The sequence below is a fragment of the Scomber scombrus genome, chromosome 3 (assembly GCF_963691925.1).
Source record: "Scomber scombrus chromosome 3, fScoSco1.1, whole genome shotgun sequence".
NCBI classification, from domain to species: domain Eukaryota; kingdom Metazoa; phylum Chordata; class Actinopteri; order Scombriformes; family Scombridae; genus Scomber; species Scomber scombrus.
The window spans coordinates 7,296,146-7,317,310 of NC_084972.1; the positions used below are offsets into that span (position 1 = coordinate 7,296,146).

At 41.1% G+C, this 21,165-nt stretch overlaps 1 protein-coding gene across 2 annotated transcripts in view; it reads left to right on the forward strand.

Annotated features, from left to right (window-relative positions):
* The window catches only part of pdzrn3b (PDZ domain containing RING finger 3b), a 99,118-nt gene extending 93,460 nt beyond the window's left edge, over positions 1-5,658 (forward strand). For both annotated transcript variants that reach the window (XM_062415560.1, XM_062415561.1), the window contains 6 exons: positions 59-146; positions 1,461-1,559; positions 1,855-1,917; positions 2,068-2,169; positions 2,410-2,526; positions 3,278-5,658. In XM_062415560.1, the coding sequence (XP_062271544.1) occupies positions 59-146; positions 1,461-1,559; positions 1,855-1,917; positions 2,068-2,169; positions 2,410-2,526; positions 3,278-4,789 (1,981 nt within the window). In that variant the 3' untranslated portion in view covers positions 4,790-5,658. The remainder of the gene's footprint in view (positions 1-58; positions 147-1,460; positions 1,560-1,854; positions 1,918-2,067; positions 2,170-2,409; positions 2,527-3,277) is intronic.
* The last annotated feature ends 15,507 nt before the right edge of the window (positions 5,659-21,165 follow it).

Here is a 21,165-nt window from a genome sequence, read left to right on the forward strand (position 1 = left end):
GTTAAATTAGCATTCCAGTCTTTTTCCATTTTATCTTAAACTCTTGTTCATTTCTCAGGCATCCTCCTGGACACGCGTACTTTGACCCTAACGATTTCCTGGAGGGCATACAGCAGGACATAGAGCGCGAGGAGCTGGAATATGAGGTAAAAACACCATCCCCTTCCCTTCTTTTCCAATGTCTCCTCAATGAAGATCTACATTCGGACAGCGGTGCATTACTGCTCCATAAGCAGATCCGAGGTAGCCTCCGCGTCTCCAGTCCAATGGCCTCGCTAGAGACCGCAAGTCCTGATTTATCATAGTTATTGATAGTGCACTCTCTTTATATACAGAGACCAGAGATGTAGACCAGACAGGAATCTAGTTGCTGGTTTGTTCCAGCAGATGCACAACGGTGACATCATTACTTATTAGTGACAGGGTCTAATAAGTCTTAGAAATGAGGCCCGGTGGATAATTAGATGGCACAAATGATAGGTGATGAATCTGATCGTGCACGTTAACAATGCCTGCATGAGGCTATAATACAGCAGGGTGTATAAGGACGCTAAAGCCTTTGTTGCACTCCCTTCGGTGACCTCCAACAACCCTGACCCCCCCCTCCCCCTTAAAGCCCCAGCCACCTACTGTTTGATATTAATAATGTCCGTGGAGGAGCTGCAAGGACACGAGGATCAGAAAGGTGAAGTTCAGGGCGGATAATGGCAGATGCTCAGCAGACAGCGTCCTTGAAGAGTGACTCTTTGTCTTAGAAATGAATGGCTGACAATCTAGTGATGCTGTGTTTATGACAAAATCTATTTGATTTAATGTCCTGCAATCATGCTTTGTCACTCATTATACATTGTTTTGTTTCGAAATTGCGCAACGATAAATCAGACGAGATATCATGTTTGTACAAGTGACGACGAGTTGTGATTAAAGCAAGAAAGTAACCTAACATATCTAGCGTATCAACAAAAAAAGCAGTATTTCTTCTCATCTAACTCTCTACAAGAAAGCCAGTAAGTGTATTTCCAAAAAATAAAGAAGATATTCCTTTAAGAGGCCCTTCATCAATGAGCCGCAACCCGGTCTTTTCGGGGGCTTAACCCTTGCAGAAGTCGTCGTCTGCCCTGGAAGAACAGCCCAGCTCCTATCTTTTTCTGTATCTGTGAGATTACAGGTGGTGACAAGTGAAAAACGGGACTCTGTCCGTCCGTGGTCCGCCACATCATCTCTCATTCTGTCAGTGGGCCTCCGAGAAAGCCAATGGCCGCCCCGCGTCCAGCTGAAAGATTCATTACAGTGATTGATAGATCGCTGTTTGCTCCGTGATCCCATTTCGTAGTCGATATACATTCAGCCTGTCTGGACAAACGTGGGCCAAAATACAACAATTTTCTACTCAATCTTGGGGGAAAAAACCTAATAATTTAGGATGTGTGGGATATTAATTTGTCCATGTGTCTCTCCAGGAGGTGGATTTGTACCGAGCCAACATCCAAGATAAGCTTGGCCTGACGATCTGTTACAGGACTGATGATGAGGATGAAGCTGGGATTTACATTAGTGAGGTATGTGGTGTTGCTCTCCTCTTTCTAGTCACTTGTGGGGCTCTGTAAATGATATATTATATGTCTCCCTCGCTCTGATTTTACTTCATTTTTCTTCCTCTCGTTCCTACATAATTGTTGCATCTCTTGTTTTTGATGGATGTAATTCTTGCTGATTTTGGAAGCGAAACGTCTTTAAACTTCCGCTCCCAGTCAGAAATGTACACGCGAGCCAAAAGTGAACTGTTAAAACACAAGACAGGGTGTTCTCAGGCTTATGTTAACTTTTATTCTATTTATAATGTTTCATTCTCAGATTGATCCGAACAGCATCGCTGCGAGAGACGGCAGAATTCGAGAAGGTGATAAAATCATCCAGGTAAGATCTCTACATTCTTGTCATATTTTAGCATTTGATGACATTAAACTTGTTTTGCTGGTGATGGCTAGAATTGAATGCAGCTGCAATTAAATAAACAGTATTTTAAAAGGATCAGGTATTCCAATATTTCCTTCTCTGCCTTTCAAGATAAATGGTATTGAGATCCAGAACCGAGAGGATGCAGTAGCATTGCTGACCAGTGAGGGGAACCAGAACATCTCTCTGCTGGTGGCCAGACCAGAGATCCAGGTAATTAGGATGTCATTATGGGTGTGAACTCCTTAAAGGTTAATGACAACAAGGCATTGTCATGTTAAAACACCACATGGTTGCTTTTGGAACAAGATATTTCATCCTTCAAATTGAATTCTGTGTCAAACCATTAAACAAAAGAAGTTGTAACTTAGAAATGTTCTTTTTTTAGTAAAACTTTGCCACAGATGAATATTTGCATCTAATGAGGTGTTTCTTCTCCCCACCGCGTCTCAGCTGGACGAGGGCTGGATGGATGATGACAGGAATGACTTCCTGGATGACCTCCACATGGACATGCTGGAGCAGCAGCACCATGAGGCCATGCAGTTCACCGCCAGCATGCTGCAGCAGGTACGCACACACAAGCATGCACAGCGTGAAGAGGCGAAGCAGCGCTATCAATCTGCACTAACACATATGTTCATCTATAGATTACTTTGGCCGAGCCAGTTCTGCTGAGAGTGGCAGCTGTTCGGTTTGTTTTTAGCAGCTGTCTTTCCATTTTCAGAGAATGGAGAACATGTGGCAAAAAGAAGGGAAGGGCTTTGTTTATAGGTGTATTTTTAAGGTTTGATGAACAGTTACACATACAGTAGTAGTTTTTATAGCAGTTGTATTATTCTACAGTATTCCAATTAGTAAAAACTACATTAAAACTACCTTTTTAAAACTTTATTTTCTTCAAGTTATAAAAACAAAACAGCACAACAGTGTTATTATCAATATTACAAAATTCAGAAAGTTATGAGGAAAGAAAATATATGATAAAAAATACAAGTATAAAAATAAAAGTGGGAGGCACTTCAATCTCTTTACAACTTTTGTCCTTTTCCTTTCATGTCCGCTGAAGGCTCAACTTATCTGGCTTGTTAAAAACGTAATTGAAACTACTAAAAAAAGAGTGTTAACCCCAATTTTCACTACATGAGGAAGTATACAGTGGCTTTAATTGTGTCTCTTAAAAATTGTAAAAGAAAAAAGAAAAGTATTTACCACAGCATCCTGTTTAGATACCCCCTTCACTTTACACTCACATTGAGTACACTTTCTTTCACCTCAGCTGCAGCACTGTTCTTAATCTGTTCATTTTCTGTTTTTACAGAAGAAGCTCGAGGAGGATGGAGGCACTACAGACACAGCCACACTCCTGTCCAACCACCACGAGAAGGACAGCGGTGTCGGTCGCACGGATGAGAGCACGCGAAACGACGAGAGCTCGGAGCAGGAGAACCTCGCTGACGACCAGACCACGGCCTCCAACACGCTGGGCAGCTGCAGAATGCTGACCTACAGCCAGGACACGCTCGGAAGCACCGACCTGCCCTTCAGCAGCGAGTCCTTCATCTCCGCAGACTACGCCGACACCGACTTCCTTGGCATCCCGGCAGACGAGTGCGAGCGCTTCAGGGAGCTCCTGGAGCTGAAGTGCCAAATGAGGAACAGTGGGGCGCAGGCTTTGTACTGCCAGGGCGGCGGGGCAGGAGGTCAGGACCAGGAGTGTGTGGACAAGGAGCTGGAGCTGCTCAACGAGGAGCTGCGCACCATCGAGCTGGAGTGCCTGAACATCGTCCGTGCTCACAAGATGCAGCAGCTGAGGGAGCAGTGTCGCGAGTCCTGGATGCTGCACAACAGCGGCTTCCGTAACTACAACACGAGCATCGACGCACGCCGCCATGAGCTCTCAGACATCACGGAGCTGCCGGAGAAGTCAGACAAAGACAGCTCCAGCGCCTACAACACTGGCGAGAGCTGCCGCAGCACCCCTCTCACTCTGGAGCTGTCTCCAGACAACTCGCTCCGTCGAGGAGAGGAGAACCAGGCCGGGGCGTCCGGCTCCTCCAGCTCCAACGGCAGGATGCTCAAACCTCTCCTGTCCCCCGTTCAGGAGGTTTGTAGCTCCAGCCGTAGCAGAGGTTCTTCCAAGGATTCAGATTCCCTGCAGGCAGAGAGCAAGGAGAGGAAAGTGGGAGAGTCAAGTAAGTCCGGACGGAGCTATTCCCAGCCGCACTCACCTTACAAGCACGCCCACATCCCCGCCCACGCCCAGCACTACCAGAGCTACATGCAGCTGATCCAGCAGAAATCCGCCGTGGAGTACGCCCAAAGCCAGATGAGCTTAGTCAGCATGTGCCGGGACCACATCTCCACCAACGACCTGGATCCCAAGATGGAGTGGAAGGTGAAGATCCGCAGCGACGGCACACGCTACATCACCAAGCGGCCCGTCCGGGACAAGCTGTTGAGGGAGCGAGCCCTGCGCATCCACGAGGAGCGCAGCGGCATGACCACGGACGACGACGCCATAAGCGAGCTGAAGATGGGCCGCTACTGGAGCAAGGAGGAGAGGAAGCAGCACGCCGTCCGTGCCAAGGAGCAGAGGCAGCGCCGCGAGTTCATGAAGCAGAGCCGAGCCGATTGTCTGAAGGAGCAGGCCGGTCTAGAGGACAAAAAAGAGCCCAACATTATAGAACTCAGCCACAAAAAGATGATGAAAAAGAGGAATAAGAAAATATTTGACAACTGGATGACCATCCAAGAACTGTTGACCCATGGTACCAAGTCACCAGACGGCACGAGGGTTTACAACTCACTGCTGTCTGTGACCACAGTCTAAGTCCTGCTCTGAGTTCAGGTGGCGGGCCAGCCAGAGGACAAACTGAGTGTAATGGACTGTACATAGGACACTACCAGTTGGGGTAGAGATTCCTGCCTCGTTCAATGTGGCAACATTTTGTAAATAGGAAATAAGGAAAGCTTTCCCGGACGAACATTTTCCTCCGCTGTGGTGAAGAGAAGGTCCTTTTTAAATGGTGGTTGGACTCGACATGAATCGGACATGGCTACGAGGATGATTTTTTTTGGAAACGTTTTTCAAATCCTTTCAATAACCTTTTCTACCTTTGTGCTTGCTCTTTTGAATGATTTTGGAAACATACAAAAAAACATGATATCAGACTTTTCGGAAGGTTTTGAAAGTGTGTAAAGACCGTGCCATACATAAACAGCCAGCATTAACACTATTTTACATTATTTTGTTCGTACTATATATCTCTTTATCAGTATTTTACGGTTTTGCATACTCTGTGCTTTTATGGAAACAAAATATTGCTATTTTCCTGCGAGGTAGAACACGTAATCCTTTCCAAAAGGACTTTTTGTAAATTTAAAAAAAATAAAATTTTTGTAACAAATCCACTTTTTTTTTTAGTTTGAATTTCTCTCCTAATGGTGCTGATTTCCCAAAGTTAATACTACCAGCGACGTACCATCTGTTCCATAATGTAGAGATCGTCATAAACGTGAGATCATTGTGTATGTACGTAAGTTTAGAGCAAGATGTTTCACACATTGTTGAAATTGAAATGTCAGTGTTTGTTGAAGCACACATTGTAGTCGCTTTTGCTTTTTTAGGGCTTCATGTATTGAACAGAATACCAGCTTAACAAATCCTTAGTTAGCCACACAATTTGATGTCTTGTAAAATGAGAGAAATAATAAATTATTGTTTTATATATGATGAGCTTTCACGTGGTTGGATTTTGTCATTTGTGAGAATTGTTGGATGTGACTGGTGTGAAGTAAAAGAGGAAGTAGAACTTTTTTTTCTTTTTTTTACTGGATCCAATTGGCTCAATTTAAGCTCACAACTAGTGATGAAAATGTGTTTATAGTAACAAAGTAAGGCTGATTATTGGTGGTAGTTTTGCTTTTTGCAAGTTCTTGTGAGTCTTTTTAAGGCTTCAGATTAACCTTTTAAATGTAATGCTTTTGTCGGAAAATGGTGCACATTAACCCTCAACAGTAAAGGTTGGATTACTGTTTTAAACCAGGAACAATCTCAAATTTAGGACTCATTTTTTTCAAGAGGAAGCAGTCCATCACTGATTATATATGAATGTATCCCATTATTTATGAGAACGTAAATCCCTGCCAGGTTTCTCTTACTCACATCATAACACTTCCACTCAGTTGCAGTTAACCTGTGATTCTGTCTTTCATTGATCCTGTTTATAAAGAATCAGGTCAGAGGATCATAAAGCCAAGGGTGGCGTTTAAAACAGGATTAAATAAATACAAAAATAACAGAAGATGTTTTTGCTTCTTTGAGCTTGTTGTTTTGATGGAACATTAAGCTCTTAAAGAGACAGATATTTCTTTACTCAGCAGTCACATGAAGAGAAAAACAGAAATAGTAGGTGAGTGAATCAGGTGGCCAGAAACATGACTGAGAATGAATGCTAATGCAGCTCTGTGCCTGCTGGATATGTAAATGTGCAAATGTCATAGCAGTTTACAACCTTTCAAACTTGTGTGAAGTTTAGTTTGTGGTAGAGTGCTGCCCCTAGTGTTCAAAAAGTGATAAATGCTGCTTTAGTTTTATTTATTTGGGCTTAAAATATGCATTAAGGGACACACAATATCCCTTGAACAACACAAACAAAGGTTACAGTTTTTGCCATGTTACATAATGTTAATGTCTATTAACAACATAAACAAACAATCTTAATACAAATCACTGCTCTCACCTTTACAAGCCATTGCTCCCAATACAACACGCTCTTCCCATTACACAGGAATGTGCCACTTCACCATTTAACTTAGGCATGTCATACCAAGTATGGTATGATGTCATTGTTCTTTTGTGTCATCGTTCAGTTTGTTCTGGGCTTACTTTTATAGCTCTATACAATCTTCACCATCTCAGTTGACAGATTGGACTCTTCAGAAAGAAGTAACATAAACTCTCATATCGAATGCATTTTAAAAATACAGGATATGCATTATTAATGAAATCCCAGAAACAGACTCTCTGTTTATGTAATATCTATTTGCCAACTTCTAACAATGATAGTCAAAGTCCTGAGGCAAAAAGCTGTTGGCTGTATCTGCGTTTCATGTCAGAGCCCAAGTAGGGCAACAGCATGTCAGGCTGGCGTTAAAAAACAATCCAATCAGCAGAGATCCCTGCTGTCCAGATCTGACACCGCTGAAGGCTGACAACAAAGATTTATATGTTCTGTGTTTTCCTTCACTTGGGTCTTGCAGTGGTAGCTTCCTTTAATTATTGCTCTTCCTGAGCCAAGCAAAGTGATCCATCAGTTCATAACTAAGATCTGAGATTACACTGTGTTGTTTTATGTTGTAACCAAGTTGTTAGTGAAGCTGGCATGAGGCCCCCTCACATGGTGATATCTCCATGCTGGGCTAATGGTTTATTTATCTGACTGCAGACTCCTACCATCTGTTAGAGGGACCTCGTACCCTCAGTCCCACATGATCCTTCAATTAGCAACTCAGCGCCTCATTACTGAGGACAAAGGCAGCTCGCAGTCTCTGCCGATGCACTACTTTTGTCATTTTACCTACCATCAAACGTAACTTTGGTTTTTTGATGAAGCAACAACAATTGGGGCAAAATGAGTATTCATGTAGTGCTTTGTTTCATATGCAGGTTCATTTTCTAACTCGGAAGTTCAGAGTTTGACTTGTATCTTTTTTAAAGTACACACCCTAATTAGTATGTAATGCCTAAATTAAGGTATAAATGAGCTTAAACCTGAACTAGTAGCTGCTTCTAGCAAAAAAGCTCTCAGACAACTGTAGTGGCTAGCTGGTGAACATATTGCAGCGTTTAGTGGCTAAAAAGCTAGCTTTATCAGGTGATGGAGACCAAAGACAGAGCTAAAAGAAGTATGTAATGCCTAAATTAAGATATAGATTATCTTAAACCTGAACTAGCACTCATTATGAGCAAAAAGCTCTCAGACAACTGTAGCAGCTAGCTGATGAGCATAGCGGGGAGTTTAGTGGCTAAAAAGCTAGCTATACCAGGTGGTGGAGAATAAAGACAGAGCTAAAAGAATAATGAATATTGGACATTCATTTTGTGGTCAGAAACACGACTCGACTCCAAATGAATGCTGAGGTTGCTGTGTCTGCTTGTTAGCTAATGTGCTAGCCATACCAACTTTACACAATTAATGTTGTGTTTACAGCTTGTTCTGCTGCCCCCAAGTGGCCAAATTGTTGGTTTAGAACACTGTTTATTTTCTAAGCATACTATTTAAAGGAGCAGTCCGTCAATTTAGTAATGCACTTTAATAAAGCTGAAAAATATGGAAAATTTACAAGACACAACACATATTTAGATTTTCAGTCCATATTATGAGTCAGGCTCCAAAAAAACAGCATCCTACACTTCCCATCATGCAACCTGATAACAGGTTTAGACCTTCCATGGTTGGTAAATGTCCACATCTTTCAAACTACATTCCTCAGGTGTGCAACACAGGCTAAAAAATTGCAGAAAAACTGCAAATCTATAATTCTCAAAGTCCAACCTCAGATTAGTCAATAAATGTCACATGGGTAATTCTTCTCAGACTTTCTCCGTAACCACACAAGACACAAGTGTTACCACAGGCTGAGTTGTAAACTGACTTTGATATGTGACTCTTTAAAATGTTATAAGGATTTATTTGATATTGTTTACAGGTGTATCTGTTGACATAGTGCCTGATCATGGCCACTCACCCCCGCTATAACCTTCAACTACACTTCACCACAAAATATCCTCCCCTCACACAAAACAGCCACTTGTCTGTGATTCACGATGATTCATTTCGAACGAGATTTATTTTAAACTAAACAACTATAATTCCTTTACTAACGCTGAGGCGCTGTCATCAGTTTGTATTATTTGTCAGGCCTGACAGTTCATGAATTCATCTGTTGTCTCTGTGGTTGAATCTGCATCACTTTAGGGGGATGATTATGGTAATGAGAGCAGCTGTGGGTGCAAGCTCAGCCTCTTCCTCTGTGTTTGGTAGAGGATAATTGATTACTCCTCCTTAAGCCTGACCGAACCCAAGCCTTTGTGATTTATGTCTGGGTACAAGGCTCTGTACACACTCTTTTAACGGGAGATAACAATATGGCATGCAAGGCAAACAAAAAGCTCCAGCAATCAATTTTGGGATGTCCCCCACACTCCAGTCCAACACAGAATACTGGGAGATTAGTCGATCACATACTTGGCTTTGCTACTCCCATGTATTTCTGTTATCTTTGGGATGAAAGTGTTTGTCTCCCCACCGGTTTGACAGTCCTGTGTTTGGGCTGGAGAGCAGGGCTCATCAGTTTAAACGTCAGAGTGGAGAACGGGCCGACATTCCAGTGTATTCATCCATTAACTGATAAGGAGGCGGCTCCTCTGCTGCCCACGAGCGCTGCTGATTGCGATGCTGGTTCACTGTGCAGGCTGAAGGGCTGGTACCTGCCCAGCAAGCTTGGACAGTATCCCTCACATATTTAGAAGTTGACTATCAGTATTCAGTTTGAAAGATGAGAGTTGAAATCAATGCAGGGAAGACTTGATAAGCATCAACTTGTAGAGCGCATGACCTAAATTAAAATACACCCATGTTTTTAGTTCTATTTGGTGCAATAAACCTCGGAGGCACCTCATCGCTCCAGCCAGTTCAGCAGGTGAGGAGACGGCGTTAGCACGTCTCACATCTCGGATTAAAGAGATCAAACTGCTGGATGAACAGAAAGAAATGCTGAACCACATATTCACCCTCTCTGTCATGTCTGAACATCAGTCAAAAAGGCTTGAGTGCTATAGATGTGGAGACATCATGTCCTCAGAGCTGTTTACTTTCTCAAGTTTTTATTTCATCCTAAAAAATGTGATATTCACAATAAAACTTAAAGCTGCACCCCAAAAAAAACAAAAAAAAACAAAATTGCTGATGTGAAACAGTGAGCTCTGTATAGAAAGTGAAAATATTGCAACATTACTTTCTACCTCGAGGCAATAAATTACTGACGCTCATAAATCATAAAATAGGGATTGGTGTTTATTTCCAAATTTGAATTAGTGAATATTTGTATCCAGAACAAATCAGACTTTGACTTGGATGACTGATCAGTGGTAGTAGTACATGATAATAAGATCACTGTAATAACCTTGCTTGGTGTGAACAGCGATGGGTTTATAGTTTCATATAAAATAAATGTGGATTCTTTTTTGAACTGAAGAAATGTTATGTACTGTAGAATATCTTTAATAAACACTCATTTATTACCTCAAATATGGTATGAGAGAGAAAACCCATTTCTATGTCTGTAAATGCTTCCTTTATGAATTAAACAGTATTTTGTGAGTGAGCCAAGCACTGAGACGCTGTGAACCCCAAGTGCTTCTGTAAAGAACTACAAATTGCTATCTGTATCTTACTTAACTTAATCTTTCTTAATGCTGCCTGCAACAGTGTCAAACACTGCAACAATGAAACACAAGGTCTGATCATCATTTCATCACCCTTACTTTGATCCACAAAAAAAAAAACATGTTTGCTGTGAAATCACATGTGACAGCTAGAAAAGATGAGCGAACCTTCAAAGATAACTAAATATATCACGTACATGAAATGCAGGAGATATCCTGATTCGTCATGAGTACGTGATTGGAACGGCAAAGAAACGTTACAATGATTAATGGGAGAAAAACAACACGGGAACATGTTGTTTACCTGCAGGAGGTATGATAAAAATGTGCACAGGCCTGGAAAACATGCAGGAACCTGACTTATCACTTAGATTGTAGCATATAATCAGAAGTAGGATGATGATTGCGATATTTTATGTTCCTTAAGACACTGCCAAAAAGAGAGGACATCTGGTACACGTTTCAGCATCATCCACATGCAATACAGTCACAATGTTGTGTGATAACTTTATGGAATATAGTTAATCTTTGAACAGTCAACATTTTCTTAATTTCTCTGTCAACCCAAACCATTGGAAGCATAACGTTACACATTATTTCATATAAGTACAAAACCTCAACATTAAAACAAAGACAAGGAATGATGTGATGTTCTTTTGGTTCATTTTAACTAAAAAATCATAGATACTAAGAATGAAGCACCACTAGCAACTCAATGAGGCTACTTGGGCATAGCGGCACTTTGAGCTATATGCTACAAACATTTAGCAGGTATATTTTAAGCATGTTCTCCACAATGTATAATACAAACATGTAAGGGACAAGAAGAACTCTCACCCAGGTTGTTACACAAGGATAAATTCACATTTGTGACCCGAGGATGGCGCTAGATGAAATGTCAGGGGATCAACAAAGTGATGACAGTTCATCCTGAGGGGAGCACGAATGTCAAATCTCATAGTTAACCATCCAATAGTTATCTCGACATTTCAATCACAGCCAAACATTTCAACTATATAGTTTTGTTAAAGATACAGTCAGAGGAACACTACAATCATTAGAGTTCATCCTCTGGGGAACACTCATGTTTGTAAAAATGTCATGGCAAACCATCCAGTAGAGATTGAGATAATCTGTCTGGAACAATGTGGTGGAGCAACACACAGAACAACATTGCCATCCAGTGTTGGGGAATAACTAGTAACATGTTATATTAAGCAATAAAATAAATTTAACTGTACAGTTAGAAAAATAGACAATTACAGCTACTAATGAAAATGTTGGTGATTACAAAGGGGTTACAACCAAATATAGTCTTTTTGCTAAAAAGCTTAAAACATTCATTCTGCTGTTTTGCATCTTTTCGTCTTCTTTTGGGATATTTTTGAACAACATGAGACAGCAACACCAAAGGGACAAATTTGAGTGCAACTCCATCAAGAATAGGCTGGCTCATGAGGAGCTGTCTCTATGTCTAGACAGGCTGCATTTATTTGGGAGGATAAGCTCAAATTTTGACTGCCTCTAGTCTGCCAATCAAATCAATGTACATTGCTCTAAGCAATCTGAGTCAGCATGCAACCAGCTGACCATGTCAAGGAGGGTGGCCATGTTGATAAGAACGCCTTTCAGTGCTTGAAATGAGGTTAATAGTGAGGTTTACACTGCCTGGTTTAAATGTATGTTTTTAGAAATTGCCCAGTTTAAAACTTTTGTTACAAAAGTATGAAAGTTACATTATTTTGATGAAGTAGAATAGTTATATTACGTATTATATTTTTAACAGGGTAATTAGTAATCTGCAACCTATATTACATTTCCCTTCCCAACACTGCACAGAGCCAAAGATCACTGGCTTGTAAATACATAATTACATCAACAGTTCTTGACCCTGACTGACCCTGAGGAGATGCAGACCATTATTGTATAATGACAAATATGAAATGCACAATAAAAGAACATAATGTCTTTGAAAGTGTGTAAATATACACATTAGTCTGTCTGCAGTCTTTCAACCATGAATTTTAAAAAAACAGAAACAAGATGTGTGGCTCTTAAGAAACTCTATGAAAAAGAGAAAAGAAAAAAATGCATCTGACTTAAAAGTCAAAGTAGAGAGCATTATTTGAAAGTTCAGTCTCCCTATTAACTCTGAGTGACCTTCACAGTAGTCTGAAACTGAGCGGTGGCACTGTGATTATGTGTGGCTGGGGCTTCGTGCTGCTGATGCGTCTGTCTTTGACACATTTCTTTGCACTTTGACTAAAAGGTCTGGACAGACAATGAGGCAACCAGGATCCTGTCAGCTGGAGGAGCGAGTGTGTCATGTAACCTTCAGCTTATCCAGACAGAGGCCTGGCAGGGATGGAACATCTTTTCAAAAATGACACTAAAATGATTTCTGCTAGAATTAAGAAAAATGTGTTTGTTATAATTGTCAGTAGATACAAATAAATCCACCAGAATAACAAAGCATGATTTTCTGTGTGAAACATTGAATTTTGCTTTTCACCGTCAATTGAAAACATTTCTCATCTTTGACCATTTTTAGTATCAGATTAATGCAAAATGCATTAAGGGCCAGCTCCTTGAATGCCAAAGACACATCTAACAACGCATTTGACCCTTGCATGGTCTTGTTAGCTTCAAAGGCTCTTTTGCTTGTGTTTTGTTTATGGCCTAGCAGAGCCATAACTCACAGCGCTCCGTCCTCCCACAGCTCGTCCCTCTCTGCACAACTATTCTCACAGCAGTTTCCTGGGTCAGATCGTATGAACCTCTATGGCTCCCTTTCCGCAGATTTATTGGTCGACAGCTAATTTTTCCATTATACACATTCCAAATTATAGGCTTGGACCAGCGGGATGGCTGCGGCAGAACAAGGAAGGAGAAAAGAGAAAGAGAGGGACCGACATGCTGTTATTCCTCTATACCACCACATCTCCCACTGGATCCACAGGATTTATCTCACCCTTGTGCAGACCGTATCGGTGCTTCTGTTCAAAGAGGCTGTGCAGAGTGCGGCACTTGATAACACCTACATCATTAAGTGTTAAGTACAGCGCTGTCACAACAAGCCAGCTGGATGAGTGCAGAAAAACCACAGCTGACACAAAGAAGCAGAATTAACTTTAGTCACAGACGCTGCACGCAATATATGTGCTCAAAATGTTTGGAGGCTGTGCCGTAGTGTGTATGACTTTTTGATTGTTGGTTTTGGAAAGTCAATGAAAATTGCATGAAGGGGACCCCTGTCCAAATGTTACAGTTTATCACAGTTTGTCTGAGCTGCACTTTTGGGAGAGGAAGTGAATGAAGTTACATCTTCTAGTAATTACTCCCAATGATTATAGATGTCAGCTTGTTGGTAGTGGGATGGAGTTTCCCTTATGAAAAAAACAGGCAGCACAAATTCCAGCCTGTCAAGACCTGAACTACACTTTGTTAGCATCCTATTTTGAAAAAGCGGTTACCATTAGCAGTACATAACGTTAATAATTAACTTCTCTAGTTACATGGCTTGGTGAATTTCTGTTTTTTCTCACCTGAAACATTTGTCGTTTTGTAAGGTTTTAGGAGATGCTGCAGTAATGAAGCGGCGGTGTCTCTGAGATCCTCATATCTAAGGTTAGCTTTTCACCTTTTATTCTACAGCATATATGACGTTGCACTGTTATGTAAGTGTGACCCTCTAAAAGGATGGATGCATATTAGCAGTTTGATGCTTTCTGACGATGTCTCAACATCATGTCAACAACTGCATTTCCTTTGATATCCAATAACAAACAGTGTTGCATCCAGAAGGATTAAACCATTTCTTTAATACCAGGCATGTTGATAAAAACTGTATTCTCATGTTTGTGGTTTATGTTTTTAACGTCTAATATTTTCTTTTCCTCTGGATGCAGGCATGAAGGAGAGGGAGTGGAGGTCAGCTATCATCAACCAGTTAGCAATTTCAGTCTGTCATTTAATATCATTTACTATTTGAGTCAGTGCATGTATTTAATATTGTATCACTGGATGTGACCTAAATATTTGTTTCATCTCCCCCTGTATGTGGTGATGGAGTTTCTGAGGGAGGACCACTCTACCTCACCAAAAACCTCACCAAAGAGCAGATCACTAAACACAAGGTGGTCGGCCTGTAACCTGTAACCTGCACAGTCTAGACTTTTTACCACAGGACTTTAGTGTGAAACCCAGCACAGAAGTTGTGGTTTTAAGATTGCAATATGACATTATTACAAGCCATCTTAATTCTACAATTCATACTCATATTTACCAAGAGTTTGCACCTGGTTAGATTGTTTATCTCTGTGTGTAGTTTGATCTAAAGCCAGACACAGATTGGAACTTTTTGCATTGTGTAGTTTTAATGGTATTCGCTCTGCTTTCTTGTTGTTTTAAAAGGTAAACTGTATTTTTTTCCCCCTTGAGCATATGTGTTTGATACACATCCAGATACATCACTTAAAAACTTACATTTTGTGTGTGTGTGTGTGTGTGTGTGTGTGTGTGTGTGTGTGTGTGTGTGTGTGTGTGTGTGTGTGTGTGTGTGTGTGTGTGTGTGTGTGTGTGTGTGTGTGTTGTCTGATTCTAGTCAAAAATAGATATAGAGAGTATGCCGGGTTTGAACTTCTTTCTCTTTTTACTGTCATTTTTGTTGTGTGCAAATGAGTGTAGTGGCTTCCAGAAAAAACTGCCTTCAAAATGTGTCCTCATATTTAATGATTATTGCCTGTCTTGCCTTTCTATGACGGTCAGCTTTCCAGTGTGGTCAGTCACACTTGGAAAGCAGCTAGAAAGTGAAGGCTGCCATTCTCTGTTACCTAAGATGCAGTCATTTTGCCTTTGCCAAAAACTAATTTTGCTTCGGGATATATTCACCTCCTAGCCCATGGTTAGCTTTAAAACACATTACAACTATACACCTCTCCAGGCCTTAAATGATTCATCTGGCCCTGTCAAACATCTTTTTGAGATCTGTCAGATGTGAGAGTCTTACAAGCTGACGATGTCATTTGTTGAATGAAATGATGGTAAAATAAAATTGCTTCTGTTAAACTTTTGCTGAGTCTAATTATAAAAGAAAACGTAGATTGATAAATGAACATTTTCCTCTAACATTTATACAGTATAAACACTATCTGCCAGTATAAATACACAGTGTGAGCCTGAGATACATTGTGTGTATTTGTGGTCAAACTGTTTATGTGTGTAGTCTGGTGGGGGCTTTTATCGACCATTAGCATTTATTAATATCCCTGGAGAGCATGACGTAAGGCTGAAGTTCACATATTTCTTACAATTTAGATGTCAACCTCCACCTTTCCTTGTTCATTTTTAATGTATGTTCCATTACGTATCACTCATAATTCTAAGTCCTGTGCACATAATATGTTGCTCTCTAGACCTCTCACCTATCTGAGTAACTCTTATTTCCTAACTATTGATTTAAAATACAACAAGCGGCTCTAAATGTGACAAGAGGTCTTTTGTTGCAGTGAATGAACTGCACTTTTTCTTTCCTGGCCTCCGACAGCAGCAGTCCTCATGTGGCATGGCATGTTCTCACAAGCTACATTTCAACTTTATGTTCCTCCAACCGAAAGTCAAATCAATACAGTTTAAGTGGCCTTCTTTAAAAAATTCAATTTCATGTGCCCGGTTTTTGAGGGACTCTAATAAATAAACACTAATTGTACTTAAAGTAAGGAGTTTAAATGAGCAGTTCAGTGAGATTCTCATTTATGCTGTCAGACCTAGTGGAGGCACAGACCTGCAGACTTGCTGTACGTCAGCGTTTGCTCAGACAGGCAGTAGCAGCTCTGACAGCACCGACTCTCCCGTGTGCCTCTCTCTCCGGTATGGCCTGACAATCCATTATCATCATCATAAAGCATCCGAGTGAGCCGCCTCCTCAGCTGCAGAATGCACATATACAATCGCACTCGAGCGCAGTATCCCCGGCCGCACACACACACACACACACACACAAAACACACTCGCTGTAATTGCACCTTTATTAGTCTCCCATTCACACTTTTTACAACCCGGCGCAAAGAGCAGGTTGCATCTCTGGAAATGGCCTCTAAAAGCATCAAGGCTGTTATAAACAAGACGATCCAGTGCCATTAGACTGAGTGGCTGGGGGTTGAGGAGGTGGTGGGGGAGAAGAGAGAGACAGGCCCTGTGCTGCCAACATGTTGAGTGAGTAAAGTCAATTAGTGTACTTCATTAGAATGTAGTAAACTTACAGATAGGTCATAACCTGATGAGCACAGGTCATGTTTCTCATTTTAGATGGATATTTTAGTGTGGAGATGACTACATTTACTGGAAACTGCTTATGTATCAGTAATGAAAAAGCTGTGAGAGATTCATTTTAGTGATCTTGGAGCTGGGTTAAGTGGGGATGGGGGAATAACCAGGAGGAGGTTGAAGGGTCAGACAGATTTGAGGAAAAAAAGGAACCTAAGTCTTCTCTCCACACACTTGACTTGAGCAAACTCTGGTGCTGTGGTGGTTCATTCTGTGACTAAAGAGCTGGAGGTGAAGTACACCGACCAGAAAAGGTAATTTACCTCATTTCATATAAACATAAACAGCTAGTTGTCACATATTCCTGACACTTCATGACAAAACAGTTCATGTTATTGGTGCTGAGGTTGTAAGAGGAAATCTCTTCACAGTCAGTCTCGGGTGTGCTAGGAAAGTACCACAGAGGTACAGACAGAGATCATTTCCAGAGTTATGTCATAACAAAAATAACCTTGTATCTACAACCAACAATGAGTCATTAATATAGAACTTTTTTATGTATCGAAAGCTCAGTAATTTGGTGCATACTATAGTTTTTAGTTTTTACTCACACAGCAGGAAATTGTGTATTTGTTGGGGACTTTCATACCTTCATATTAGATATCACTCCTCTTAAAGGTACCCTGTGGAGTTTTCATGAAAACAAACAAAAGTTATGTTTACATTTACTGTGAATGACCAAAACTCATTTAGTGTATCCCTGTGATCTACAAATGTGTTGAATTCATATCCTTCCTCATAAAACAATTTCAAATCTGGCATCGTTTACATCTATGTTTACTGGCTTGCAGTCTTCTTCTTCTCTGCCTTTGTTGGTGCCTTGCTGTGTTTCATGGCATATAACAGCCACTTATAGATCAGTGGAATAGTGTGAAATGATTGGTAGGATTGTATTGTGTCACCTGCCTACACATGCGTGTGCTTGTACATCCGTAGTGCTACTAGAGGTCATAAACTCCAAAGGGACCATCTGCGTTTGGTTGAAAGTGTCATCTGATAGTCTTACAGATGTCTGACAGCAAAAGTGTTTAAATTGTAACAGGGTTTGTACAGTATGTGATTCTATACTATAGGTTTAGTTGCCAAGAAGGGCCTTCAGGAGCCACTGTTAGTAGGCCTGTCACAATAATTATCGACTTATAGTACAATAACGTAATTATCAGCATCATCATGTCTATATATGGACTTATCGTATGATACATGGTCATGACCTTGATCTTTTTTTTTACCTCCGTAATGCCGCACTTTGCATTAGCAGCTAAGAGGCTATTCATGTCACATTGGCTAAGCAAGCGAGCAGCGCCGCTTATATGGAATTAAAGGTAAATAACTGTCCCGACCCATGATGGCAGTCTGTGTTTTTTTTATAGAAGAGTTGTGCCCACTCTCCAATCCCAACCCCCTCCCACTTTGCATTATTATGCTATTATATTATCATTACATCAGTGATATAAAATGATCTTCTAATGACAATAATATCGTTTTATCGCGATTATTTCTGAGACAATATATCGTCCAACAAAAGTAGTTATAATGACAGGCCTAACTGTTAGCTGTGAAATTTGCCAGCTTGTGAGAGATATATTCACAATAACATAGGGTGTTTATCTCAAATCTGTTTTTCAGGATATAATACATTTTACAATTCTTCATTCATCAAACAAACAAGCTGCATTGTCAGAATGGTGCATTTGGGGGTTCAGATGTTGTCTGATGATGTTCCAAGCATACTGACACCTTCAGGTCATCTGGCACCGACCTTGAGGTTGCGCCAACTGTTGGTTAAGCTGCTTACGCCATGCATTCATGTGTTCTAAAGTGTGTTTCCTTCACTGTGAGGCACATTGTATTTCTGCTTGAATTAAACGTGATATAAATAGCTTTCGCTTGCTTGCTTTATTTTGCCTACTGTACAGTATTTTAATGTGTGTGAGACCAACATGCATTTCTTCTTAACATAAGGTTAAGTGCTTCTGTAGGAGTCAACTACAGGCGTTCTCCTTTGCATACAAATCATTTAACACTGACCTGATTTCTCCAGCCAGGCTTGCAGCCAGTGTTGTATTGCCAGCGATAAATCTCACCACTTTATGTAATGTGTAGTGTCTCCGAATTTTCCAACTTGGCGTATTTGACAGCACTCGAAGCCGTTCTGAAAGAGGACGCTGATATGCAGTGACAGTGACACAAATAGACTGGCTGAATCAAAGCAGCCTCGCACTTACAGTCTCCCTTTCTGTGTGATGATGCCATTCTGATAGAGAAGTGGAAATTCGAGCAGCAGCCACCTGAGGTCGGTGCCTGCTGGGCGTGCCGCCCCCACTGAGCCGCATCAAAATCCCCTCCTCAAAGCCACTGGAGCCTGGACATCAGGATAATTGAATCTCTACCTTATTTCCACTGACCATTTCAGAACGTTACATAGTATTTCTCACTGTCCCCACTTTGCTAAAGCGGCCCTTGTGAAGTCTGTCTTGAGGCCTCCTGCGGTGGAGCCTTCCTGCTGCCTCCATTTTTAGCTTTGCTTCATGAAAGGAGGGGGGGGGGGGTGTTTTTTTTCTCCCCTAGACCTTTCTAGTCTGCCAACACACTGAACAGCATCCCACCCACTGCTGCTGTTTGCCAGTTTGTCAGAGTAGTTCAGAATGTTTGACCCCGTTGTGTGCCAAATAATGTAACTTGACACTGACACCAACCCCTACCTGACCCCTGCTCACGCCTGAACCAATTCCGACAGAGACACAAACAAGCACATTATGTCTGTACAGAAAATGTGATGGCTTATTATTCCGTGCCTCGGAATTTACCACAAGACAAGAAGACGCTCGTAGTTAGAGGCAGCGTATTCTAGATCGTGCTGATAAAAAGCTTTTTTTTTCACCCCGAGAGAAATGAGACACGTGGGAGTCGATCTGATGTCTGTGGTTTTTTGAAGAGAAGTGATAAATGTGTCACAGCCTCCGCCGAGCACTAGCAGTCACTACCGTTCTGACTGGCGTGTGTACAATATGGAGAAAAAAAGAGTTAGATCACCTCACTTTCATTCGCATTCATTCATTCATTCCTCTCCCCAAGACACAAAATGAGATGAGAGAGGGTTCATCTTGCGGACAGCGCCGGATGGAGCTGAGGGAGGTTGTGATGTCTGTGTGTGTGTGTGTGTGTGTGTGTGTGTGTGTGTGCTTTTTCAGGCGATTCAAGGCAAGTGTGTAAGGAAGCATACTGAGTGTGTCACAGGCTGCACTTACCGGCAGCCGCAGCACTGGCTCTGCATTCTGATTTGAGGGCAGACTGAGCGTGTTTGGTCTGCCTGGGAAACTAAACAGTACCCTCTGTTGGATGACACTGAGATTGCGTGTGGTGCTGCCTGAGCCCCCCCCCCCCTCTCCCCCGTCAGAGGACGTCATGACTTCATCTGTGAACTTTCAATCCTATTGAACCACTTCATACGCTCAGCTTCTGCGCTTAAATACTAACTCCTTATGTTATAATGACTTTCTTTACTTTCTTTTAATCCTGTCAGTGTCACAGAGTGTGTCTGACACTAAAGTGCTAAAGTGCTCCAGACAATTACAGTGATTTGGTATGCTGCTGCTGCTGCTGCTGCTGCTGCTGCTGCTGCTGACCACAGATCCATTTAAAAAGTTCTTCTCTTGAGGCAGGTGCTGGAGCATGAAACTCAAGTATAACTACATACAGCAGTCTAGTGATTTTTAAGTGTAGTTCGGAGGCCTCCAGGGGGTCCAGGAAGGGCCTTCAGGAGGGGTCACTGGCAAAATGAAGAAGAGTTTAATTTCATAGTTATTTTAGTGACTTCAATCTGCTCACCACAGCTTTTAACTAAAGCCTCAGTATAGACTTCTAATTACATATCTACCATATATCTACTTGTACTATACTCAGGAATGGGAAGGTTACTTTAGAAATGTAATAGGACACAGATTACTAGTTACTCCATTTAAAATGAAATAAGTAATGTAACTATTTTAATGACTTAATCAAAGTAATGTAACCTATTACATTTGATTACTTTTTGATTACTTTTCTAATTTTCTAATTAATGTTTATGTATAATGTTTAACATTTATTTTGTAATTAAATTACGTAATGCTGTTACATGTAACTAATTTCTCCCCAAAACTGTATATATCTACTGGCATATTATTTTATGTAACATTGTGAAATTCTAACATTTTTTAGGTAGAGACTTTCCATTCAAGGTTTTTTGTTAGTTTTTTTTGCCTCTCCCTACTATTTATATTATTTGTTCTTTGTCATTTTTTGTGTACATTTTAGTTTATGCAACCTAAACTAAACTAAACTTGCAGTGAGACCATTTTTGTGTTGTTGGAGGACAGTAAAAACACAGCGAAACCTTCTGAATAGTTGTAATAAATGCTGCATTTTCAAGCTATATTCCTGCAGTGTACTTT